At 44.1% G+C, this 26,709-nt stretch overlaps 1 protein-coding gene across 22 annotated transcripts in view; it reads right to left on the reverse strand.

Annotated features, from left to right (window-relative positions):
* MAP7D2 (MAP7 domain containing 2) overlaps window positions 1–26,709 on the reverse strand; it is a 110,796-nt gene that overhangs the window by 32,242 nt on the left and 51,845 nt on the right. For 3 of the 22 annotated variants that reach the window (XM_050775100.1, XM_050775080.1, XM_050775085.1), the window contains exons 2-9: window positions 25,828–25,905; window positions 24,510–24,673; window positions 18,037–18,148; window positions 17,091–17,189; window positions 14,186–14,296; window positions 12,163–12,285; window positions 5,760–5,920; window positions 3,900–4,027 (exon numbers count right to left, since the gene is read on the reverse strand). In XM_050775100.1, the coding sequence (XP_050631057.1) occupies window positions 3,900–4,027; window positions 5,760–5,920; window positions 12,163–12,285; window positions 14,186–14,296; window positions 17,091–17,189; window positions 18,037–18,148; window positions 24,510–24,673; window positions 25,828–25,905 (976 nt within the window). The remainder of the gene's footprint in view (window positions 1–3,899; window positions 4,028–5,759; window positions 5,921–12,162; window positions 12,286–14,185; window positions 14,297–17,090; window positions 17,190–18,036; window positions 18,149–24,509; window positions 24,674–25,827; window positions 25,906–26,709) is intronic. The other 19 variants (XM_050775083.1, XM_050775082.1, XM_050775094.1 and 16 more) reach the window with 9 other exon arrangements.

Here is a 26,709-nt window from a genome sequence, read left to right on the forward strand (position 1 = left end):
AGATCAATGGAACACTACAACAGCCCAATCTAGGCAGGACTACAAATGGCCCAGACCCTTCACTAATGAAACTTTGGGTCACTCCACCAGGTAAAAGTCAACGACCTGCTGAGGTGCTTGCTGAAGGCAAAGAGAATACAGAATGGATAGTAGAAGAAGGGAGTCATCAATACCAGCTACGATCACAGGACCAGTTGCAGAAACGAGGACTGTAATTGCATGAGTATTTCTTTCTTATTTTGTTAAGAACATGTTTGTGCATGTAGACACTTACTCTGGATATAGGTTTGTCTATCCTGCATGCAATGCTTCTGCCAAGACTACCATCTGTGGACCCATGGAATGCCTTATCCACTGTCATGGTGGATGAAGAAACTATCTTCATTTCCTTTCTTTTTCCTTTATCATGTGACATAAGATTTATTGACATCATATTAGCATTTAAGTGTTAACTTTATGTAATAGCATTTGGGTTGGGGATTGGTGTGCTTCCAGTTGTAGGAAGGATAGGTGTAATTATGACCTTATTATTTGTCTTTATTTGAAGATTATGTATGATCTCAGGAGATGTGTATGGGTTCAAGTTGACAAGAGGTGGACTTGTGATGGTTAATATTGAGTTTCAACCAGATTGGATTGAAGGATGCAAAGTATTGTTCCTGGGTGTGTCTGTGAGGGTGTTACCAAGGAGATTAACATTTGAGTCAGTGGACTGGAAGAAGCAGACCTAGCCTCAACGTGGGTGGGCACCATCTAATCAGCTGTCAGCATGGTTAGGATAAAAGCAGGTAATCCCAGCACTTTGGGAGGCCGAGGTGGGTGGATCACAAGGTCAGGAGATGGAGACCATCCTGGCCAATATGGTGAAACCCCGTTTCTACTAAAATATAAAAAAATCAGCTGGGCACGGTGGTGCATGCCTGTAATCTCAGCTACTTGGGAGGCTGAGGCAGGGGAATTGCTCGAACCTGGGAGGCGGAGGCGGAGGTTGCAGTGAGCTGAGATCGTGCCACTCCACTCCGGCCTGGCAACAGAGCAACACTCAATCTCAAACAAAACAAAACAAAACAAAACAAAACAAAACAAAACAAACAAACAAAAAAAAACGCAGGTGGAAGAGCATGGAAGGACGATTAGACTGGCTTAGTCTTCTGGCCTACTTCTCCCATGCTGGATGCTTCCTGCCCTCAAACATCGAACTCCAAGTTCTTCAGCTTTTGGACTCTTGGACCTTCAACCACAGAATTAAGGCTGCACTGTCAGCTTCCCTACTTTTGAGGTTTTGGGACTCGGACTGGCTTCCTTGCTCCTCAGCTTGCAGATGGCCTATTGTGGGACTTTACCTTGTGATTGTGTGAGTCAATATTCCTTAATAAACTCCCCTTTATATATACATCTATCCTATTAGTTCTGTCCCTCTGGAGAACCCTTACTAATACAGGCTGTTTCCCTTTCTTATGGTTTGTGTGTTCACTGGAGTAGCACTTTTAATTTCCTTCAATAACTTTTCCTTTGCATTCACGACTTGGCTAACTGGTGCTAGAGGCCTACCCTTCAGTCCATGTCAGCTTTTGATGTGCCTTCCTCACTAAGCTCAATCATTTCTAGCTTTTGATTTAAAGTGAGAGATCTGTGGCTCTTCCTTTCACTTGGACACTAAGAGGCCATTGTTGGGTTATTAATTGGCCTCATTTCAATATTACTGTGTCTCAGGGTGTAGAGAGATCCGAGGAGAGGGAGATGGGGGAATGGCCTGTCAGTGGAGCTGTCAGAACACACACATTAAGTTTGCCATCTTACATGGGTGCAATTCATGGCACCCCAAAACAATTACAACAGTAACATCAAAGATCATTGATCACAGATCACCATGATGGCTTTAATAACAAAGTTTGGATATTTTGAGAATTACCAGAATGTGACACAGAGACAAGAAGTGAGCACACACTATTGGAAAAATGGCATCGATAGACATGTTCAATGCAGGGTTGCCACAAACCTTCAATTTGTAAAACAACAAACAACAACAACAACAACAACAACAAAAACAGTATTTGCGAAGTGCAAAGTACGACAAAATTAGGTATACCTATAATTCTCATTTCTATAGAAGATACTACCATTTATAATAATGATGACGAAACTTGCAAGCTAGTATCCCTGCAGGGACCATGAGTCCAAATTCCAGCAAGAGAGAGGGTGGAATCTGTAAAAGTCTCAGTGTAAACTAGGCTTTTCTGTTAATGTAAATGTCCAAAATTAACACCAGAGTAATGATGCATGGGTGGAAGCTGAAAAAGGCTCAGAAATAAGACAGAGGGAAATGGATTGTAGAGCCCACACAATAAATTTAAAGAGGTGGTAAGATAACAATACCATAACCAAAGATGGACAATACTAGCACAGAGAGGTTGCATGAACTAAAAATAAAGTAAGAAAGAAAAGTGGGCTTTTAATTCAGTGATGTGCTATGGAAAGATTTTCCTTATGGAGGACAAACACATCAATGGCAGGTATTAGTAGTGTATCAAAACCATAGTGATCTCTAAAAAAAATATTAATAGTAGTGAAAAAGTCTCTGTTAGAAAGCAACACGTTGGAAATTTAAGAGCTGATGTCATCTTTAAATATTTTTGACAAATTTGCAAGTGTTCATTAAATTTGTGTTTTATCCAACATTCTCTGAACTAAACTGATACACTGAATAAGGTTCATATGATTCCCTCTATATAAAAACTTTCCTATTTTCCCAAATTAAATCATATTTCTCTTTCTTTCTCTGTCCTACTAAAGATGGTTTCCACTGTCCTACTGGACTGAGTTATTTACTGAGTCTTGTCAGTTACTGCCAGTAAAATATTTTAATGACTTAAGACGTTGGTGGTCACATAGTTATCGTAAATTTTTCAGTCACATGGTTTCATTGGTGAGTTTACCTAGTTCCTAACAAAAATTAGGCATGGTGGCATAGGGTGCATGGGTACAGAGGTCCCAGCTACTTGGGAGACTGAGGCGGGGGGATCACCTGAGCCCAGGAGTTGGAGGCTATAGCGTGGTGTGATTATGCCTGTGAACAGTCAGTGCACTCCAGGCCTGGGCAATACAACAAGACCCCATTTCTTTTTTCTTTCTTTCTTTTTTTTTTTTTTTTTGAGATGGAGTCTCGCTCTGTCACCCAGGCTGGAGTGCAGTGGCGTGATGTCGGCTCACTGCAAGCTCTGCCTCCCCGGTTCATGCCATTCTCTTGCCTCAGCCTCCTGAGTAGCTGGGACTACAGGCGCCCGCCACCACACCTGGCTAATTTTTTGTATTTTTAGTAGAGACAGGGTTTCACCGTGTTAGCCAGGATGGTCTTGATCTCCTGACCTCGTGATCCGCCCGCCTTGGCCTTCCAAAATGCTGGGATTACAGGTGTGAGCCACCGCGCCTGGTCAGACCCCATTTCTTAAAAACACACACATATATATTTGCTTCATTAAAATACTGCTGATCATGGCTGACAAGTTATTATTGTCTCTCTATTAAAGAGAGAGACAACAAGGTGGGGGAGAATGTGAGGAGGAGCCCAAGTCCAATGCAATCACTGAAATCCAAATGCAACTGGAAAAAGAAGAATACCAGAAAATGGAATTCATGGACCTAAAGAGAAAATGCTGAATGCATCATCTTGGTAAATAAAAGCCCTGTTATGCACTGGGGTCCCTTAGCAAAGGATCTTTCACTCAGAAGATACACAGAGAGTCAAGCCAGGTAACCCCAAGGCCAACATGTCTCTCACTTACCTCTTCTGGCTGGCCATGCCTCACGGGGGAGCAGGAGCTGTAACACTGGATGGCACAAAGCCCGAGCAAACAGACTCATGACAGTCAGACTGTCTGGCAAAGGGGAGACATGCTTACTTGGATATCACAGGAGAAGATGGTCTCTTAGGAATGCCTCCAGAAAACTCGCATCTTCTCAGAGGGGACCCGAAGTTCACAACGGGAAGAGAAGTTGCTGTTCGCTGCCCCCGCTTCACCTTCTCCACCTGTAGGGGACACAGGATAGCTACAGTCCGTGACTGGCCCTACTTCCACAGTTTATGAGACTAATATTCCAGATGGAACAATGCACAGCTTTCTTTCAGAGGGATCGATATGAAGCTATAATGCTTCACATGACAGGCATCTTTGCAGGGAGGCAGGATGAGGTCATCACATTTACATTATCCAGTTAAAAAAAAATCAGCCTCAAAATGCAAAGATTTCCTTCTCCTTGTTATCTTTCAAAGAGTTAACAACACAATCATATTATGGTCCTAGATATATAGGAACTGAAAAGAGTACAAAGATGTAAAATCACTACAAAAAATTACAAGTGGGTGAAAATGTGGTTATAACATCCAACACAGTGAGCTGTGGCCCCTGATGGTATACATGGTATAATGGGGTCTGCAACCCCATCTAGTCCTGTAGGTCTTCCCATTACCTCCCCTGGCAAAAGGGAACAGACATCAGTGCCTAGCCGGCAGAAAGTGATCCACAAAGGTTAGCTCCCTTCTCTCCCTATCACACTTTTCTGTACCAAGTCCTCATTTGGCCCCCACACTCACATCCATCAATCCCTTTCAACAGTAATCCACTGTATAGTAAAATCCAAGAGTCTAAAACATGCACTTCTAAGAGCCACAACAGATTTGAAAAGAAAATATGGCATTATAAAATGCAGTAGTTTTAAAATAAGTCCTGACATTATTTGATATTCCTCCCTTCAACAGGTGAGGCTTAATTCCTCTCCCCTTGAGCGTGGGTTGATCTTAGTGACTTAAAGGACACTGCAGTTTCCCGATTGCTTGCCTGGAGGGAAGCCAGCTGTGGCATCATTTGGATACTCAAGCAGCTTTATGGACAGGCCCATGCAGTGAGGAACTGAGGCCTCCTGCCAACAGCCATGAATGAGCCATCTCAGACGAGGCCCAGCTGTGCTTTCAGATGATGCAGCCCTGGCCAACATCTTGACCACACCTCATGAAAGACCTTGTACCCAGAACCACTAAGTCACTCTGAATTTCTGACCCAAAGAACCCATGAGTTAATAGATATTTGTTATTTTAAGCTGCCAAGGTTTGAGGTGATTTGTTAAGTAGCAATTGATAACTAACAAAAGTAGTATGGCATTGTGTAATTTCTAAATAAACAGATACAATTGGGGGTGCCTGCTCAACATTTAATTTACTGATAGTACCCGTATGCCATCAAAAATGTTTAAGCTTGGCATAGTAACACGTGCCTGTAGTCCCAGCTACTCAGGAGGTTGAGGCAGGAGGATTACTTGAGCCTAGGAATTCAAGGTCAGCCTGGGCAACATAAAAAGACCTCATCTCAAAAGAATATTTAATGATTACTTTTGTAGGTAAAAGTTGATGTAGATTCTCAGTTCTAGTTAGGTGCACAGGCAAGACTGACCCAGAATCAGATATCCATAAAGAGGAAGACAGAGGATATTTAGAACATTCCTTCTGATTCCTGTCCTCTGGAGGGCAGGCTGTGGCAAGGACATCATTAAGAATTTGCTCCAAGGTACTAAGACTTAAGATGATGCAAAAACTTAAGTGATTTTCAAAGGTTGGTTAAAATTTTGAACTAAATCTACCCTTTCCTGCTTTGAGCAGTCCCAGGAGATTGATGGAAACAGAGAGCCCAGGTCAAGCACAGAAGTAATAACACCATCAGACAGAACACGGTTTGTAGGAGTGAGTGGGTGGGTGATTTTAAACCTACCAGAGAGGCCTCTCCTCCTGCAAGGGCTTCTTTCCCAACATCTCCTGCGCCAGATATAGATGTAGATGTAGCTTTCTTCTTCTCAATGTTTCGAGTGGGTGAAGACTTGTAAGAAGGGTTAAGAGGGCCAAGAGGAGCTAAACGAGGACAGACAGGGAATACTAGAAAGTTACAGTATAACAGCCAGAAGGACAGAGAGTACAGATGGAAAAAGTAGAGCAGAGGTGGGAAGAACACATTTCTGTTAAAATATGACCTGGGCAATCAATATCATACTTTTCTATTGTACACAGGATGGATCTTACCCTAAAAAGGCTCCCATACTCAGGAGTCAAGTTTATTCAAGTTTATTTCAGGGGTTAAAAGTCTATACTTTGGAGCCACAGAGACCTAGCACTGCCACCTAATAGCTGGATCACCTTGGGCAGGTTATTTAACCTCTCTAAACATTGATTTCCTTGTGCACAAAAGGGTTAACATAGCAGATCTGACTGCTGTGCTTGGAAAGGCCTGCTTACATGGGTAGCCCTTGGGTGGCATCTGGGAACTTAGATTTCAGGAAGGGTTCCCACCATTAACTGATGGATGTCTAAACTGTTTATACAAACAGTATGGTTTATGCTAAGCATCTGCTTTTCTTGTGGGAGTCTGGAATCTGGGTATGTGCCTGGGAGGGGATACCTACATATCTAGCCCCCAGTAAAAACCCTAGGCAATGAGTTTCTAGCCAACTTCCCAGCCTGGCAACATTTCATACATGTTGTCACAACGTGTTGGTAGAGGAATTAAGCTCATCCCGTGTGACTCCACTGGGAGAAGACTCTTGGAAATCTGCACCTGGTTACCTCTGGACTTAATCCCATGCACCTCCTCCATTTGCTAGTTTTTTCATGTTTCCTCCTACTATAATAAATCACAGCCATGGGTTGGGCATGGTGGCTCACCTGAGCTCAGGAGGTTGAGACTAGTCTGGGCAACATGGTGAAACCTCAGCTCTACAAAAAACACAAAATTAGCATGGCATGGGGGCACACTCCTGTAGTCCCAGCTACTCTGCAGGCTGAGGCAGGAGGATCGCTTAAGCCTGGAAAGTTGAGGCTGCAGTGAGTCAAGATCACACCACTACATTCCAACCTGGGTGACAGAGAAAGACCCCATCTCAAAAAAAAAAAAAAAAAAAAAAAAAGCAAAGAAAGAAAAAATAAGTCAGTCATGAATGCAACTATGTTGATTCTTCCAAGTTCTCCTAGTCAATCATCAAACCTGGGGTGGTCTTGGGGAACTCTGGCACAACTAGTGTCAGAAATGGGAATTGCTGGAATGACCCTAATTCGCTGAAACACAGTAAAATCACATTTTGGGAAAAGGACAAAAGGGAGGAGAACAAACTTGTGATGCCTGGGTGGCTATGAAGTTATCCATGGTATAAAACAGCAGCTGAGCTGTTGCTAGAGGTAAAAGTGACCTATGCAATTTAAAGATGACCAATGCAGCTCCAAGAGAGTTGGCTCAATGGATCCCCCTGGCTGCTTTTGGCTGTAGCACGCTAGCTAAAGTGAAGGAAAAAGCGCAGCCCAAGAGATGCCTTTGGTTTTTGTTTTCTCCTCCAAGTGAGAGTGAGACACAGCTTCCTTGCTTTTTGCCAGCAGTGGGTAGGTTGGAATTTAAACTCCAAATATTAGAATCAGAACAAGTCTCTGTAGTAGATTTTTCTGCTAGGACTTTTGTAATGGAGCCTCTGGAAAAAGGGAGCTATGAAAAGACAGGCAATTTCTAGAAAAAGACACGCTTTCTGAGTTTTAAAAATTGACTAGGGACCACTATAAATATAGAATGCCCTTCATGGGGCCCAAAACTATAAAAAGATCCTGGATGCTGCTAGACTGGGTCACATACAAGTGCCCACAAGACAGGGCTTGTTCTCTGATGGGACCATCCAGTCAAGCTGCTCATTGGCTCTATATTTCTGATGCGGAGTCTGATTATATTCCCAACACATGACTCCTACAAAAGCTCCAAGTCACATCACAGGCGATGTGACTCTTTCAGCAATCCCTGACAGATTGAACTCCATCCCCTCTGGAGAAAGTGTCACTGCTGTTGATGTTTTGTGTTTAATTTTCTGGAGTAGCTGCAGTTTGTAATAGACTGAGATCCTGACTATATTTCCTCTACCTTTCTCTCACTACACGTGTCAGTAAAGCAATTTGCTAAATGCAGCTGTCACTGGAAAGGGATTGATCCTTTCTAGGCTGCTCACTGGATAAATGATCAAGATGAAAGGGCTCAGAGGTGATACAAACCTACTTTAAAATGTTTTGAAAATTTAGGATTTTAGCCTAATACCTGAACACAATGTATCTTTCTGGTTAAGTTGGATTAAAAATGGGTTTTAACAAATGCTTTTGTCCTTTCTTTGAAAGGTCTGGGTGAGAGTAGGGGATGATTAAGAAAATGTAAAGTTTTGATTATTGAATAGGACATGGAGAAAAACAACATAATCCAACACCTGGGGTGATACAGGGATAGGGAAGGACATTTGTGCTCTGTTTTTCATAACTGCTCCTGGAAGCGCTCTCCTTCCTGAAGGAAAACTCCCTGTGCTGAAAGCACCTTGGGCTCAGACCCATGGCTGAGCCTAGATGGCACGTGACAGCATGACTATGAGTTGGCAGGGGTGGGGCCAGCTCCTGTATGTCCCACAGAACACCTCCAGATGCCGTCTGCACTTGCCAAGAAGATGAAGTAGGGTCACTGGTAGAACTGTTTGGGACTGATGGCCTCAGGCAGCCCCCATAAAACCTGGGACGGAGCTGAATTACCTGCACTGGACTGAGCACCCTGAGGTACCAGTCACCACAGTGGGAGGCCACGTTGGTGACTGCCTGACCAATGATAACCCTGCTAGTGTGCCCTAACATCTTCAACTCTTTGTTTCCAGGGAACCACATGAGCCCTTGGGGATCACAGTTCCTATGTGCGTGCCATGATTATCATGACACTGCGTCAGGCCTGGAAGGCATTCAGATCAGTTTCAACTTACTGGCCAGAGCTGTTCTGGGCCTGAGTTGATGCCACGGGCCAGGTAAAAAGATTCATATAGCAACTGATGGAGGAGGTCACCTGGCTGTCCCAAACAGACCTTTCTAAGGCCAGGTGCAGTGGCTTAAGCCTGTAATCCCAGCACTTTGGGAGGCCGAGGTGGGAGGATCGCTTGAGTCCCAGAGTTTGAGACCAACCTGGGCAACACAGGGAGACCCTATCTCTACAAAAAAAAAAAATTATCTAGGTGTGGTAGCACACACCTATAGTCCCAGCTACTCAGGAGACTTAGGTGGGATGATCACTTAAGCCCAGGAGGTTGAGGACGCGTTGAGCCATGATCATGCCACTGCACTCCAGCGTGGCTAAGAGCAACAGAGCAAGACCTTGTCTCCAAAATAAATAAATAAATAAATAGGAAAGAAAAGAAAGAAAGAGAAGAAAAAAGACAGACTTTCTGGTTAATGAGATTTGCTTTAACTGCTAAGTCCCAGAACCCCTAAAGGACATAACTGAGATCAATATTGCAGGATGGTCTCACCCTCTGCTGTATGGTGCCCCACTGAAAAATTTTCTGTAAAGACACCTTGGCCAAGGGTCAAGTGGGTGGACTGTGCAAAAATGAGCTAACATAGCAGGCCTGACTGCCGTCCCTATAAAAGCCTGCTTACAAGGTTAGCCTTTGACCGGCACCTGGGAACTTAGATTTTGGGACGACCCCCGCCTTTAACTGATGAGTGGCTCACTGGGCATAAACAAACAACAAGTTGAATACCTGTTTTCCTTCTGGGAACCTGGAATTTGGGTATGTGCTGGGCAAGGGGTGCATGTGACCAGCCCCCTGTAAAAACCGGGGGCACCGAGTCTCTAAAAAGCTTCCCTGGTTGGCAACATTTCACACATGTTGTCATAACTCATTGCTGGGGTGAAAGGCATCCTGAGTGGCTCCACTGGAGAGGACTCTGGAAGCTTGTGCCTGGTCTTCCCAAGACTTTGTCCCATGTGCCTTTCCCCTTTGCTGACTTTGCTTGCATCCTTTCACTGGGGATCCTGTGAGTCTTCCTAGCAAATCACTGATCCTGGAGTTGCTATTAGGGAACCACAACATATTCCTTATTCTCAAAATGGGGTACTTCCTACTTGCTAGGGTTTTTTGATATATAATTCATATACCATAAAATTCACCCTTTAAAAAGTGTACAGGACAAGCATGGTGGCTCATACCTGTAATCCTAGCACTTTGGGAGGCCGACGCAGATGGGTCACGCTTGAGCCCAAGAGTTTGAGACCAGCCTGAGCAACATAGTGAGACCCTGTCCCTACAAAGAATCCAAAAAATTAGCCAGGCATGGTGGTGTGTGCCTGTAGTCCCAGCTACTTGGGAAGCTGTGGTGAGAGGAGGGCTTGGAGTTTGAGGCTGCAGTGAGCTATGATCACATCACTGCATTCCACCCAGGGTAAAAGAGCAAGACCCTGTCTTTAAATACATATACATATACATATACACATACACATATACACACAATTTGGAGGTTTTAGTACATTCACAAGGTTGTGGAACCATAACCACAGTCTACTTCTAAAACATTTTCAAGATTCCCCAAATAAACTCTTTGTCCGTTAAGCAGTCACTCCCCTTCCTTCCCTCCTCCAATCTCTGATAACCACCATCTATTGTCCATCTTCACGGATTTTCCTATTTCAGACATTTCACGTAAATAGAAGCGTACAATTTGTGGCCTTTTGCAACTGGTTTCTTTCACTTAGTATATTTTCAAGGTTCATCTATCTTGCGGTATGTATCTGTATTTTTTTTTTTTTTTTTTTTTTTTTTTTTTTTTTGAGATGGAGTCTCACTCTATCACCCAAGCTGGAGTACAGTGGTGCAATCTGGGCTCACTACAGTCTCCACTTCCTGGGCTCAAGTGATTCTCCTGTCTTAGCCTCCCAAGTAGCTGGGATTACAGGTGTGCACCACCACACCCACCTAATTTTTGTATTTTTAGTATTTTTAGTAGAGATGGGGTTTCACTATGTTGGCCATACTGGTCTCGAACTCCCCACCTCAAGTGAACCGCCCGCATCAGCCTCCCAAAGTGCTGGGATTACAGGCATGAGCCACCATGTCTGGCCTGTATTTCTTTTTATAGCTGAATAATATTCTACTTTATGGGTATATCACATTTTGTTTCCACTTTGTGGCTATTGTAAGTTTTTGTGCAAACATATGTTTTTAATTTCCTTGGCTGTATACCTAGAAGTGGAATTGCTGGGTCGTAAGGCAACTCCATGCTTAAGTTTTTGAGGAACTGTCAGACCATGTTCTACAGCAGCTGCACATTCCCACCAGCAGTGTGTGAGGGAAGAGTGTCTCCACACCTCCACCAACATGTGGTTATTTCCCCTTTTAAAAAAATTGTAGTCATCCTAGTGGGTGTAAAGTGGCAACCCACTATGGTTTTGATTTGCATTTCCCTAATGATTAATGATGTTGAGCATCTTATGAACTTATTAGCTATCTGTACAACTTCTTTGCAGAAACAGTATAACTGTTTGGAAGCAGCTACAACTAGGCAGAAGTTTTATGTCATTTATATATCATCACACTGAGTACACTATCTTGAGAATAGAGAGTAGACCTGACCTTAGGTGGACACAGTGCTGCTCATCTGGAAACAAAGAGAATCCCAGCCCCCACGAATCCTGACATGATGACTTGATCTGCTTTGATAAAGGCAGAGCTTTGATGGTCTGGTCCAGTGTTTCTCAGACTTCAATGTGCAGGTTGGGTGGGGCCTTCCAACCAAGCTCCTAGATGCTGCTGCCGTTGCTGGTCGATGGATCACTTTTTCAGTAGTGAAGCTCTAAACTTCTGTTGAGCTTTTACTCTGTGCTAATCATTGTGCTATCTCATTTGCGTGCACTCTCTCATTTAATCCTCACAGTAATTTTAAATAGCTCCATCTTATAGATGAGAAAACTGAGGCTTAAAGAAGTTAATTAACTTACCCCCAATGGTGAGAGCTAGTGAATGGCAGAGCTGGCTATGGGACTCCCCAGACTGGTCTACAGGCTATTTTGCCACATCATCTCTGAAGTCTACTAACCTGCAGAGTTCATCAAGTGGGTTTCTCTTCCCCTAAAGTACATGCTCTCACTCATAAAATAATTTACTCACCTCTGTGACACTCAAAAGAAACATAAAACAGTAAAACACTGGTAGAAGACGTTATTAACCAATGAAGACATTTCACAAAGCCAGCAAATAGGAAGCAAAATCCAAAAATTCAGGAGTAAATCCTAGGCTGACCAAAACCTCTTTGGGCATTTTCCCTGGTGTTACCAGCTTAGCCTCTTTTACCTGAATCACTGGCCTGCCCAGAGAGCATGACTGAAGCTCTGCTTCTGGCTAAAGAAGACTGTGTGGGTGTCAACAGTCGCGAAACAAGAATGGCTTCCATTGGACTAAGGTGCATGCGATGAGCTGAGGGATGGAATCAAATGAAAATTTTAAAAAGCAAAATTAAAACAAAACAAAATAAAACGTTTAAATAACACAATGCATGGTGCAAATTAACTTTTGGGTGGCAGAACATGGAAAATAAAAATATTTGAACAAAGGATGGATTTGGAATTTGTCATAGTAAAATAAAACAAATAATGTGTCCTTTAGAGTTTGGGAAAGTGCATTAATTGTCACGAGGTACCAGAATCCATTCAATATGCTATTGCAGTACAGTGACCTGTATCACTCAGAGAATTAGCCCACCTCCCAGATGTAATATGGACTCAGGAAATCATTTATGGCCAGGCATGGTGGCTCATGCTTGTTATCCCAACACTTTGGGAGGTCAAGGCAGTCGGGTCACTTGAACTCAAGAATTTGAGACCAGCCCGGGCAACATGGCGAAACCTCGTCTCTACAAAAAATACAAAAAAATTAGCTGGGCATGGTGATGTGCACCTGTAGTCCCAGCTACTTGAGGCTGAAGTGAGAGGATGGCTTGAGCCCAGGAGGCAGAGTTTGCAGTGAGCCAAGATTGTATCACTGCACTCCAGCCTGTGCAACAGAGAGCCTGTTTCAAAAAAAAAAAAAAAAAAAATCCCTTTACTCCAAGTAGAAAAAAATTATGCCTATAAAACACTTGTTTTAGGTCCTGTGCTAAGAAACATTTCATAACACACTGATTTTTAAATAAAATGTCATCCTGTAATAGTATAAAAATATATATTTTCATACTTTTTACATGTCAATAAGGGTAAAAATTAAGTGAGAGGCACAAAAATACAAACAGCCAACTGATTATCAGCTGTAATGAAAGATAGTAGTATTCATAATCTAGAAGTCAATGACCAAAATATTTATATCAGTTTAGAATGTATTATATATGGCAATGAATTAACTTTTCCCTCACTCTGTATTCGGCTCTTCATCACTTCCAGGTTCCTGGTGCTTACCATGAACTGCATCACAGATCAGTAGCGTTATAAACCTTATAGGGTCTCTGACACACATAACATGCCTCTGGGATAGAGGTACAAGGTCAGTGTCAGTGGAAACAACCAGGAAGGCACACCAGCCTCTGCCAAGTCGCAACCAGCCTCTTGCTCTGCCCTTGGTGATAACTTGTGCTAAACACTCCACTGGCACCTGATACTTCTTCAGTGTTGCTTTAGAATAAACATTTAGTGCATGGAGAGCTTCCCTTATTTCCTTAACCTATATACTCTGAAAGGTATAAACAGACTTTCAGTGACTTATCTGAGCCTTTGTGAGAATGCAGACTGTGTTAAATCTCCTCAGGTTCTGGAACTGGCACACGTCCCATACACATCATCTCCCAACTCAAAACAGAGTGCCACCCATTCTTTTCCTCTTTTAGAGGCCTCATTAGTTCTGTGCTTCTCTTTTCATCTACAAAATGGGCAGGCCTATAAACCACAGATGATGGCAGAACCCCATTTTTTCACATATCTAAGCCTCCTATGTAACTATAACTTATCAATTCTGCTCTTTCTGGTTAATCAACTGTATTCCATCATTGACCAGGCAGTTACTTTAATGGTCACATCTGCCCACTGGTTAATTAATTCCTGGGCGGGCTAACTCCTACATGCAATGTGGAAAACAGAACAGTCTCTTTCAGACTGGGAGGCTGCATTAATTCTTGCCTCTATTCAACAACGACCTGGCTCTAAAGAGCCATGCCACGTTCCAAAGTCCCATCGACAAGGCCCTAGGGCTCCCACATTCAGACCACAAGACTAGGACAATGATGGTATCTGCAGAAGGCTCAAGAGGAGGCTCTCACAAAGACCAAAGTTAAGATGCTCACACCAGAAAAGAAACAAACTGGAGAGACCAAGTCTACACATTCACTTGCCTCGGTCTGGGGAATAGGATATTGCCACGGTGGATGAAGACAGGCGTTTACTCATGGGAGGCTCCGTCGGCTTTGGCAAATTCATAGTTGATGTTGAAAGTTTGTCACATGCTGCAGAGAAATGCATTAAAGACATTGGTATTCATCACACTACTGTAGAACCGAGAAACACATATCCCGTAGTGTCCTTCCTGTCCTCATCCACACACCTCCTAAATGCTGTGGCACAGCATGCTCTGCTTTCATCATCCTGGCATCTCATTATCCTAATCTGGAAATGCCCAGGCTACAGCAGCCCTTGGTCTGCAGCAAGATCTCTGCAATTTCTTCACTGTGTTGTCATCTTCAATTTCAAATGTTCAACCTTACTCTACTGTTCAACTAAAGCCATGTTAATCCCACCAACAAATCATTTTCTTTTGTCTAGGAATTTTTGAGCATGCTCACATCACACAAAAACAAAACCAACTTGGACCCAGAGACAAATCACCAACCACTGGAAAACGCCTTATGGTCTGACTGTCACTGCTTGCTGAAACTGATTCTTTTATGAAGGTTATCTATAGCTCAGGTTGGAGAGAGAGGAAATCCGTCCTCTCGGAGTTGTATTTAAAGCAGAACAGCCTCTTTAGCAGTTGGTTTTCCTTTTCTTACTTAGTAAGAGACAGATCAAAATGGCCCTTTCGCAAATGCTTTAACTGTTTGAGGTTAGGATTTTAACAGGCGACCTTGAGTTTGGTGTTCTCAAGGTCGTTATTTCAGTCATTATTTCAGACTGGTCTCTAAATTAAACCATTATAGCAAACAAAGAGATGCTGACAGTGCCCTGTCGAGCTATGTTAAAGCCTGAGGCCAAAAGAAAAATGTGTGCTCTTGGTTGTAGAAAAAGCAAAGTCATCAATAATATTTTCAAAATCTACTCCTCTGCTCATCTGGTTTTCACATGAGAACTGCTATGAGAACTGCCATGTTCTATAATTTCTGCTGACCAAATGACAATCTTAAATAATTTTTTCTTCTTCTTCTTTTTTTTTTTTTTTTTTTTGAGATGGAGTCTCACTCTGTCTCCCAGGCTACAGTGCAGTGGCACGATCTCAGCTCACTGCAACCTCCGCCTCCCGGGTTCAAGTGATTCTCCTGCCTCAGCCTCCTGAGTAGCTGGGACTACAGGCACTCGCCACCATGCCCAGCTAATTTTTGTATTGTTAGTAGAGACGGTATTTCACCATGTTGGCCAGGATGGTCTTGATCTCTTGACCTTGTGATCGGCCTCAGCCTCCCAAAGTGCTGGGATTACAGGCGTGAGCCACTGCACCTGGCCCCAAAATTTTTAATTAACTAAAGCTGAAGTAAAAGTACAATAAATTTGATTTGCATAGAAATAAAGTATTTAAAGTTGAAATGTGAGTTTTAATACTCCTACTTTTCCATTTTTCCATATTTTAAACTACTTTAGCGTTTTGAAAAAATTAAACATTAGAAATTACATAAAATCATGTATATAGAGGTGCACATTTTCCCTTTTGCTTCAGGCTCTGATATGCTCAGCATGGCACTGGCCTTTAGAAATGTGTTGTTTATTATGGATTGTTTTGCATTAATTTTGATTTTAAAAATATCACATTAAGATATTATTTTATCTTTATTACTGAGATTTTTGGCACTCCCTTAAACTGTGTGCTCTAGTCAAGTACTATACTCATTTCACCCTGGCCCGGGCCTTGCGTGGTGATTCCCAGTGGGTGATTACTCCATCTCTCTGCAACTTTCTTTTCTTTTTAAGACGGAGTCTTGCTCCATCACCCAGGCTGGAGTGCACTGGCACGATCTCACTGCAACCTCTGCCTCCCGGGTTCAAGCAATTCTCTTGCCTCAGCCTCCTGAGTAGCTGGGGCTACAGGCAATCGCCACCACACTTGACTAATTTTTGTATTTTTAGTAGAGGCGGGGTTTCATCATGTTGGCCAGGTGAACTCCTGATCTCAACTGATCTGCCTGCCTCGGCCTCCCAAAGTGCTGGGATTACAGGCACGAGCCACCACGCCTGGCCCTCCTGCACCTTTCTTAGGCGGAATGCCAGTGCCCATGCTAGAGGTAACTCTGCTTGTGCAGCAAAATTGCTGTTACGAAGCACCCCCAGTAAGGATTATTAATTGTCAAAGGAATGTCAGAAACCAAGGATATTGATTCCTGCTGCTAATATGACCTTCTGCATTGCTGGTAAATACTGCATCCCTTTTACATCTTTTTTTTTTTTTTGCCAGTTACAGATGGATTGAATTTCTAAAGTCATTATTAAATGGGAACAAAGTTTGGCTAGTTCTGTCCTTGATCTAGACCACAGGAGTTTCCCAGGCCTGTATATAAAACAGCCTATTAGACAGAGAGATAAAATCAAGCACAAAGCCAAATTATCTAATTATTTGGATTCCCAGTATTAGCACTGATAAACTCCCTACCACTCCCTCTCAAACACCTCTCCAGGAATCTATCACTTTAACACTAAGCCCAAGTTTTCCATTCAGAACTCTGGGTGAATACAGGTTTTGGTAACCAGAAGTAATCAGAATGCCCTACTACTTAATGTCTACAACAGATGATGAAGAGATTGTTAAAAGATCTGAATGTGCAAAAATCCAACACTGACAAGATTTTCAAGGCAGACATTAGTGAGTTGAGGATAAAATGTCTCCAGGGCACTAAGATGTAAGGCATGCACCACTCTATAATGACAGAGGAACAAAAAAATATGGGTATGTCATTCACGTTGCTAGAAAAAAAAAAAATTGTAACAGGCCAGACTAAGAAATCAGTTGTAAAAGTGCTTGACACAGACGTGGTGATGGAGGAGGGTGATCAGAACAGTTATCACAAAATGCTATGGCACAGTGATGCTCGGATATACCGTTGGTGGACTCGGCAGCTGCGGCAGTGGTCCCTGCATCCGGAGGGAGGGTGCTGGCTGCTAAACCTAGAGGAGGGGGTGGGGTATTTTCTGATTCACCTACACAGCAAAAAATCAGAGCAAAGAGAGGTAAAAGAAAAAAGTCCCAATTTCTTGTTGCTTCTTAGTTTCTAATTAGGAAATTAGAAAAAGTAACTGAAATGCGTTGTTGGCTTTTCAAAAAAGAAAAAATAAAGTATATTTACTGCCCAAAGGTTAAAAGCACAATACAGCAAAGTCAAGAACTGTCCTGTAAACTCAAATGCATTTGCTCTCAGATAGAGCTAGTACACACCTCCCGCATAATAGAATGCTAAGATCGCTGAAATGTAGTGAGACACTGAAAAGAAGGAAAAGCCATCCAGAGACTAGTAACAATCCATACATTAAATTATAGATTTGAAAATTTAAAGATGAGTATGAACTGGTAATGAAATAAGTCACCTTCAAACAAAGTCGAAAAAGCAACAAAAATTTAAAATGAAGCAGGAAATAGTCCAGCCCTTTTTGGAGGGTAACTGCCACTCTGCTTTTCCTGATCACATCTGGAACAGTAACAGAGTCTCCTGTCGTTTCCCTCCCCTGAAGTCAGACCAGCCCTGGGCTTGCCAGCTGGGCCCAGCTCACTGGGCTCTGCGTTCAAAGTCTTTTCTTTTGCTCTCCCTCAAAGCCCAGTTTTTGTGTCACCTGCTGTTTGCTATCAAGAAGAATGCATAGATCCCCTTCGTAACAAACGCATGCATAGGAATCTTGGCAGTTTTAAACATCACATCTGAACGTGGTGCCTCTGAAAAGCTGTACAAAGCATCCCCCAGATCCTGGAGACACCCAGCGGTGCCCATGATCCCCTGCCTGCTCCATTATTTCCCACCCGGGACCTGAAATACAGGGGCAACCCTACACTCACCATCATGTCCTCCAGGTCCAATGGCCAGTGGTGCTCCCCACGAATACTTCTTTTTCAGCTCCAGCTGCTGGGTGCGCTCCAGGGACCGGCGCATCATCGCCTCCAGCCGTTCCTACGCAGTTCATGTAACGCGAGTGTTAACAAGATTAACTAGCTGGCCCCACCACACTGCCTGCTGCCTCAGTGCATGGTGTGAGTCACCAAATGGGGCTTTCTGTGCTCAGCATCCAAAATCCAGGCATACGTGCTCTCTCTGCCACACCAGCGTGTTCTGGGTAGGTGAAGAGTAAACAATGCGGCTAGGCTAGCACTGGTTCTCAACCCGAACACTGCACGTCCTGTCCCCTCCCCTCTCCGGGGAGAAGCTGCCCTAGGAATAATGCCCAATAAGCATTAACTCCTTGAGGCCTATCTCAAGCCACTTTGCCCTATCCAGGAGGGCTGGAATTCTGCTCCAGAACCAAGATCATCCTTTCTAGTTAAAAGTATAAAACATTTTGCTTTGAGAAAATTTTAATGCAAATATAATTTGAGTTTTTGGGGTGATACATGACACTGAGATCTATTTTGCAAAGCTGCATTTTCATCTTAGAACTTCTTAAAGGGGAACCAACTGTTTTACATAGTGTGACAATTTTCTGCTATATAGTAATCTGGGATAATATTGCATATTTCATAATTTTCAAGAGGCAAGAGTAAAGAACCTTCTGGCCACAAAATAAAGCATCCATGCATTCACAGTTACGTATGTAGAGGAGGCACGGAGGCAGAACCCAATAATTTTTAACCGGAAGAGAAAAACAACCATTAGGCTTTGGCTTCTCTTGTAACAGTATTTATCAAAAACACTCTCCTGTATTACCCAAATTGTTACTTTCATAAAGTTGTCCTTGGTGCTGCAGTGAAGGTGCTCCAATTCTGCACTCCCCACCACCTCCATGATACTGCAAATACCAACTCCTCTCCCTATCTCCACTGGAGAAGGCCTGAGCTAGCAGTTATAATGACACCCTTTTGCCCTCATAAAGCCCAACCCTGAGATGCTCCAGGAATTAGGTTAATTGTAGCCTGACTCCAAAACAAAAAGATACAATTGTCTCATGGCTTAAAGAAACACACCCAGAAGCAAAATTAAGTTAGGACAGCATCAACTGAGTAACCATGACTTAAAGATGAGGAAAAGGCTCCTTTATGTCACACTTACTAGAAACATATAAAGGCCATTTAATAGGTATCTGGATTTATCCCTTCTCTCTATACCAGAGGGATGAGATCAGGATCTGGCTTCTTCACATCTCAGCCTCCTCTGCATAATTTTTCTCTGAATAGCACTTTGCTAAGAGACTGCCTCTCCAGGGACCTGTGAGCAGAAAGGGGGATTTTTACCTCCTGTAAGTCTTAGATTTGTATTAGCTATTAACTGTGCTCTTGTTTTTGGCCTGAGACTCTACAATCATGAGTATGCATGCCTTGGCAGAGTCCAGTCCTCACGACCCTGGCCCATTAAATGATGATGGCCAACTCTGACAGTCTGCCTGATAAAAGCTGGGGCTTGGAGGGAAGAGAACTCTGCCATGTGATGCCTGAAGTACAGCCACTCGAGAATGGGGCTGAATAGTATTTCATTATATGGTTTTAACATAAAGTGTTTAACCAATGACCTAACTGAAGTGTTGAAACCTTTCATCCTAGAGTGAATTAAGTACTGGGTGGGTTACGGTAGATTTCCTACATGCCAGAAGGACCTCAAAATGTGGTCCCTTCTCTACTAGAGGACCGATGAGAACAAAGAACAGTGAGCTTCACTGAACCAGCCTGACCACTGATCAGCTATCTGGGAGGCATCGTTGTAAGGGAATGAGTGCTCACTGAAAGCCAGACCTGCCCCTGGACTTTTCAGTGGCCTCTAGAAAAACTACCCCTGCCATCCATCCCCAGCCGACTGAGCTGCTCCAAATCCCACCACTGGAGATTCATTCCTTCAGACCTTGAGGTAGCTGATGAAAACACAGCTGTCCCTGAGAGAAAAACACACTCACTTTGTATCACCCACTTTTGGAGAGCTGATGAGAAACAGATGATAACCAAGTTCTTAGAGAAGAGGATTTATGGAACCCCAAAAAGTCAGAATGGGGTGATTCACACATACAGAAAACGAAAGTTGTCCAGTGCACAAGTCTTATTTAATGTTAGTCCTGTATAGGTCAGTATTGCCTCATGTCTGTGTGTATCTTTTTGTTCCTTCATATGGGACTCCATATCCCAGATATGGAGTCAGGAGGTAAGGATTCAAATCCCACCTCTGCCTGCCGCTTTTTATCCCTGTGAACTTGAGCTAATCATTTCAGTCCTGGGCTTCAGTTTCCTTGCCTGTAAAATGAGGATGAGCTTACCTACATCACCAGGTCACTCTAAGTCTATGGGATAATGACTAGTATGCAGTAAATCGTTAAAAAAGCTAAGTGAATCTGAATTTAAGAGGAAGATTCTTATCAGGACCATTTACAGCAATAGTTCTCAAATCTGAGAGATCAGGTAGGAGAATCCCCTGGAGAAATTGTTAAAACCCTGGGGTTTATCCCCAGAGTTTCTGAGTCAATAGGTCTGGGGTGGAGTCTGCTGAGAATCTGCATTTCTAACAAGTTCCCAGGTGCTGCTGGTCATGGGACGCCCAAGCAAGAGCCACTGGTTAGAGGAAAGGCTGAGCATGAGAAAGTGAGCATGAGAAAGTTCCATCACATTAGAAAAACAGTATAAATAAATATCAGAACTGCATACTGCAATTCCTGCCAAGTTCTGGTTCTCCTGAGTATCATCTGATGATCAACAGAGGATGGGGAAAGGGCAAGGCAAATCCTTGTCCCTAGAATCTCCTCTATTAGGTAGGGCTTAGTGGAAGGAAAGACGGAAAGAAGGAAGGGAGGGAAGGAAGGGAAGGGAAGGGGAAGGGGAAGGGGAAGGGGAAGGGGAAGGGGAAGGGAAGGGAAGGGAAGGGAAGGGAAGGGGAAGGGAAGGGAAGGGAAGGGAAGGGAAGGGAAGGGAAGGGGAAGGGAAGGGGAAGGGGAAGGGAAGGGGAAGGAGAAGGGGAAGGGAAAGAGGAAGGGGAAGGGGAAGGGGAAGGGGAAGGGGGAGAGGAAGGGGAAGGGAAAGGGGAGAGGAGATAGGAAGGAAGGAAGGAAGCCAGCCAGCCTCACACTTGATGTCTTGAGCTCTGGCTTTAGATCTGTCTGGATGAATTTGGAGAATCACCACCAAGGTGACCCCCCTGAACTGGCTGAACAGTATTAAAGGTCGCCAGCAGGGCACATTCCAGACACTGTTACTCAGACAGCAGTCTCTGGCAGGAATGGGTGGTAGGGGTGGCTGGGCCTCTTCAACTGCCATTATATGCTTTTTTGTTTGTTTGAGATGGAGTCTTGCTTTGTCACCCAGGCTGGAGTGCAGTGGTGCGATCTCTGCTAACTGCAAGCTCCACCTCCTGGGTTCAAGTGATTCTCTCACCGCAGCCTCCTAAGTAGCTAGGATTACAGGCGAGCACCACCATGCCTGTGTAATTTTTTTATTTTTAGCAGAGATGGGGTTTCACCATGTTGGCCAGGCTGGTCTTGAACTCCTGACCTCAGGTGATCCACCTGCCTCGGCTTCCTAAAGTGCTGGGATTACAGGCATAAGCCACCGTGCCCGGCCCATTACATGTGTTCTGGGGATGACACTGCAGGGACACACCCCAAGTGGTCCTCAGCAGGGATGTGTGAAGACAGACAGACGAGAGAGAGAGATACAGAGAGAGACAGACAGAGACAAAGAAAGAAAGAAAAGAAAAGAAAAGAAAAAAGACATAAAGAAAGAAAGAGAGAGAGAAAGAAAGAAAGAGGCCTTTCTCTTTTCTGTTTAGCATAAGGAACATGAAGATGGCTTTTCCAAATCAAATTTTCCAGGGCCACTGGTCAGGAAGATATACTGCCCTGGGAATGGGTGGGCATACTGTGTTGTCAGCCCAAACACAGGTGACAGGAACTTGTTCTGGTAGCTCGGTTCCTGGGAGTTGTGTGGCACGTGAAGGTTCTAAGAACTCACCTTACGGGTAGGTGGCCTCCAGCAAGATAATGAGTTTAAGGTCAGGGTGTCAAGTGGACAGTAGAACCACCCCATCCCCTCCCTGGGACAGGCCTGACTAGTTTCTACCTCTGCCAACTCTGGAGACCTCTGAGAGTCAGGCCATTGGTGGTACCCACTTCTGCCCTGGCATAGACATGAGGGGTTATCAAGAGTGACATCACAGCAACCACAGAGATACAGAGCCAGGACAGGGCTGGGATGGGGTCAACAGGCCTCTCATGAGCTTCTAAGTATCAGACCCAGAGAGGCAGGATTTGGTGGGCAACACAAACACTTTCCAACCAGCTAGAGACCCAATGTAACTAACGAGCCAGCTTGTGTATGGCAAGTCCCTAAGCTACACCTGGGTCCCCTGGGAACCTGAGGGCAGGAGCAGGTGGCAGAGGGAGGCTGCTGTTTCCTTGGGTTGCTACACAACCACAGGGGGCCCAGCCCTCAGCCCTGCCCTGTTGTGCCTAGGGAGAAGAGGGAACCAAGCTCAGCTTGGGCTGACAAGGGTCAATCGGGCAGCCTCCTGCCTCCCTCCACCACATTCGGGGTGCAAGGAAGCACACAAATAGAAAATTACCCAGAAGGGAAACCACAAAAGATTCAGCTGCATCATATGGCATAAAACTCTCTCACCTCCAAGAAGGGGGAGCTGGACTACTTAATTTAACATGCCTCTAGTACTAATGTTCTGTAGAGAAAAATTATAAACAGAAATTGCCTCAAAAGCAGCCCCAGTGACATTGCATATGTCAGAGCACGGGAAGTATCTTATGTGACTTCACAGTACCCCTTCCTTGAAGCAGCAGTGACAAGCTTTCAAAATGGAGACATCATGGAGGAAGAGGACAAGCTCTAAGTCATCAAGGAATGGAGGATAGGAAGAAAATGGGTGAGTCCAGCAACTCTTGACAAACACACAAGGGAGGAAAGGAGAAATCTGTCCCAAGTTACCAAAACAGCCTATTATATACACTGTGGCTTTTTCCCATCTACTGACTCTGTTTCATAAGCTTTTGTTAGTAGCTCCCTCTTGACCTTGCTTTAGCTAGGCTCAGCTGAAGTAACTAAACAGAATGTAACATTCCTGAGTGATTACTCTGTGCTAGGTGCTTTGCTGGCACTTTTACAAAAGTCACCTCTTTTAATTCCTGTAACTACCTCTGTTTTGGGCTAAGGAGACAGAGTTAGAGGGGCATGTGACTTGCCCCTGGCCACCAGTTGCTCAGTGGTAGAGCTGGCATTTGAGCTGACATTTGAACTGGGAGTAGATGAAGGCACAGCAATCAGACTGCAGCCAGTAACGGTGAACCATAGCTAAGACACTGGCTTAGACCTCATTTCCTAAGAGGAGGAAAGAAATCACCACGAAAGGGTGCTTCTTGGGCAAGACGGATCTGATTCTGTGTGTTTTCGTATGTGTTCTTTTAAAAAAAAAAAAAAAAAAGGAAGGGGTAAATATATATAGTGATAAACAACCATTCAGAGATTTTAAAAAATACTAAATTTGTACAAACATCTTTATATACTATAGTGTTGGAGATTACCAAACCTCTATATTGTTCATACTAAAAGATGAATCATTATACCTTATGAATAAAAAATTATCATCAACTGACATAAGGTTTTTATTACATCCTAAAAATATAATCGTGAAGAAAATCTATAATCCAAATATGCTTTCTAAATATATTTTCAAAATTTAGTAATAAAGAACTCTGTAGGGGTAATTATGTGCCATCTCTTTTTTAAAAGGTAACTGGAAAGAGCAATTAAAGTAAAGAACTACATTAAAATTTAAATATACTAGCATCTTGGTATTTGAGGGTAGACTAATTTGCCAGTAGCAACTGACAGGATCACAATGTTCTCAACCTCACAGCTCTTGTTCTGGCCTTGTGTCTGCCCTGGAGGCATGAACTCCCATCTGTAACCCTCAGATTCACACCACCCAGCTGCTATCCACAATCTCCCCTGAGTCTTTTTTTATTCCCCCATCTACTAGACCACCAGGGACCCTTTGAGTCTTAGAATCAGAAAAGGTTATGACTAGAAGAGGCATTGGAGACTGCCAAATCCAACCCTCTCACTTCACAGACACACAAATCAAGGCCCAGAGAAGCCAACCAGTTTGCCCAAGATCACACAGCAAATTAACACCTGAGTTGAATGGGTAAGTCTCTGTGGTTCTATGTTGGTGCTGCTTCCAGTTTCATGTCATGCTGCTGAAAGAAGGCATGGGAGCCACCAAGGAGAAGGTGCACGGCAGGTCTCTTTCCTACCCCAGAGCTGGGCAGGATGCCCAGGCACTCTGAGCACCCTGCTGAGGGGGCTGGGAGGTGGCGGAGGGTGCACCTGGGCCTTACCTCCTCCTCCCGGAGCTTCTGTTTCCTTTTCTCTTCCACAGCAGCCCTCTTCTGGTCCTCCCGCTGCCGCTGCTCTTCCAGTTTTCGCCATCGCTCCTCCATTTGCTTTTCGTACTGGAGCTTGGCTCTTTTCTGTTTCTCCAGGATCTGTTGCTCCCGAGCAGCTGGGAAAGGAAAGCAGAAGAGAGATGTCATTACCAGAGCACCCCATGCAGTTTGGATTAAGACCAAAAACATGGAAGCAAGAGCAGAGCCCTAAAAAGGGCCTGGTAGGATCCTAGGATGCACTGATTGAGATAAAGGGTTCTGTTACCTCCGCCACTAGCTGGGTAACCCTAAGCATGTTAGCTAGATCATACCTCTGCCTCGGTTTCCTCCTCTACAATGTGGGGACAGTCATGTTTGCCACATTACAGTGTTGTGAAGATCGAACAAGATGATGACTGTGAAGTACACAGTAAGTGCCTCCCGACGTGGGAGCTATGACTATGATGGCTATCATTAAGTCAAACTTGTGCACAATGGCTAAACTATATGCTAGGTTGAGCAATGATGCTTATAAGGGTATGCTCATTCAAAAGCAGGTTAACTGTGTGTGCACCAAGCACCAGACATTGAGCTAGGTCGGGGGTAAAACACATGAATAAAATTTGCCTTACCCTCAAGGCATTTACTAAGGGGCCCTTAATTCCACCTAGCCAAGACAGGGAAGGGTTCCCTGGAGGAGGCAATGCTTGTACCGACCAGCAGCGGGCAGTGAAGAAGAGAAGAACCTGAAAGCTCCTCATTTGTCTCAATGCAGTGGGGAAACGCTATCTCCCTCAGCATCCTGTGAAGAACACTCTGCACTAATCTGTCTACAACCTGCAAGAGGCAAGACAGCCTTTCTCAACCAGGGCCTTCTGTCCTAAAATACAGAATGACTCAAGTGCTGATTTTCTCAGTTCTGCTGAGGATGGCCCTTTTAGATTCCCAAGAGAGAACCTGAGGGAGTGTACACAGTTGACACTTGAAGGTGTTAGGACTTCCTTAGGTCAGGGACAGCGACTGTTTCTCTTTCTTCAATATCATATCTGCAGACCCTAACACAGTGGCTAGAACACAGCAGAGGTTCAATGTTTGCCGAGTGAACTGTTCTGAGAATTACCTATTTGTGAACATGCCAGTTGCAGAGTAGGTTCACCCCTGATTCTTCATGTTCATCTAGCAATTGTCCTAGTTCTCTTCCCATTCATTCACAAATTTCTAAGACTCTACAGAAGAGACACCGCCATATCTCCACTCCCTTGGACCGAAATAGCTAAAGTACATAACTTACCCAGACATTTTTCTCTTTCTTCTCGTCTTTCTTTGGCCAATCTCTGCCTCTCATCTGATTTCAAAAATCCCTCCATGCCTACAAAGGAGAAAACTAGATGATGTTTCAGTTCTTCACTCTTTCCCTACCTGCTAAGTGCTATAAGCAACTGGGCACAGCACCTGAGTCTGACTGCATGCACATATCATCCATCCCCATTATTTCAACCAAAGGAGGTCCAATCTGTCACTCTCCATGACACACACAGCCAAGGGGCAGCAGCTACCACTTTCGCATGCACCTGCCAAGCTGTCCTGTAGTTGGGCCAACATCAGCCCCAGAGGACAAAGCCCCTTTCCTAATCCTTTGCCCCTAGGCAGACAAGGGGTCAGAAAGTACAGTAAGTGACAGAGAGGCCTGGCAGTGTGCAGAGAAGCCCACTAGGCCTCGTCTAGTCAGGCTCCCAGGCCTGAAGCAGGACCACCTGGGAGAGAGGAGAAGCACAAAAATGGACAAAATTTTGAATACTGTTCATTACACAGACACTGAACATTTTACTATATATATATATATATTTTTTTTTTTTTTTTTTGAGACAAAGTCTCACTCTGTCGCCCAGGTTAGAATGCAGTGGAGCAACCTCAGCTCACTGCAGCCTCTGCCTCCCAGGTTCAAGCGATTCTTCTGCCTCAGCCTCTCGAGTAGCTGGGATTACAGGTGCGTGCAACCACGCATGGCTTTTGTATTTTTAGTAGAGACAGGGTTTCATCATGTTGGCCAGGCTGGTCTCAAACTCCTGACCTCAGGTGATCCGCCCACCTTGGCCTCCCAAAGTGCTGGGATTACAGGCGTGAGCCACCGTGCCCGGCCTACTTTCTGAAAGGAGCCAACATATGAGCTCCT

This window comes from Macaca thibetana, chromosome X (assembly GCF_024542745.1).
Source record: "Macaca thibetana thibetana isolate TM-01 chromosome X, ASM2454274v1, whole genome shotgun sequence".
Taxonomy (NCBI): domain Eukaryota; kingdom Metazoa; phylum Chordata; class Mammalia; order Primates; family Cercopithecidae; genus Macaca; species Macaca thibetana.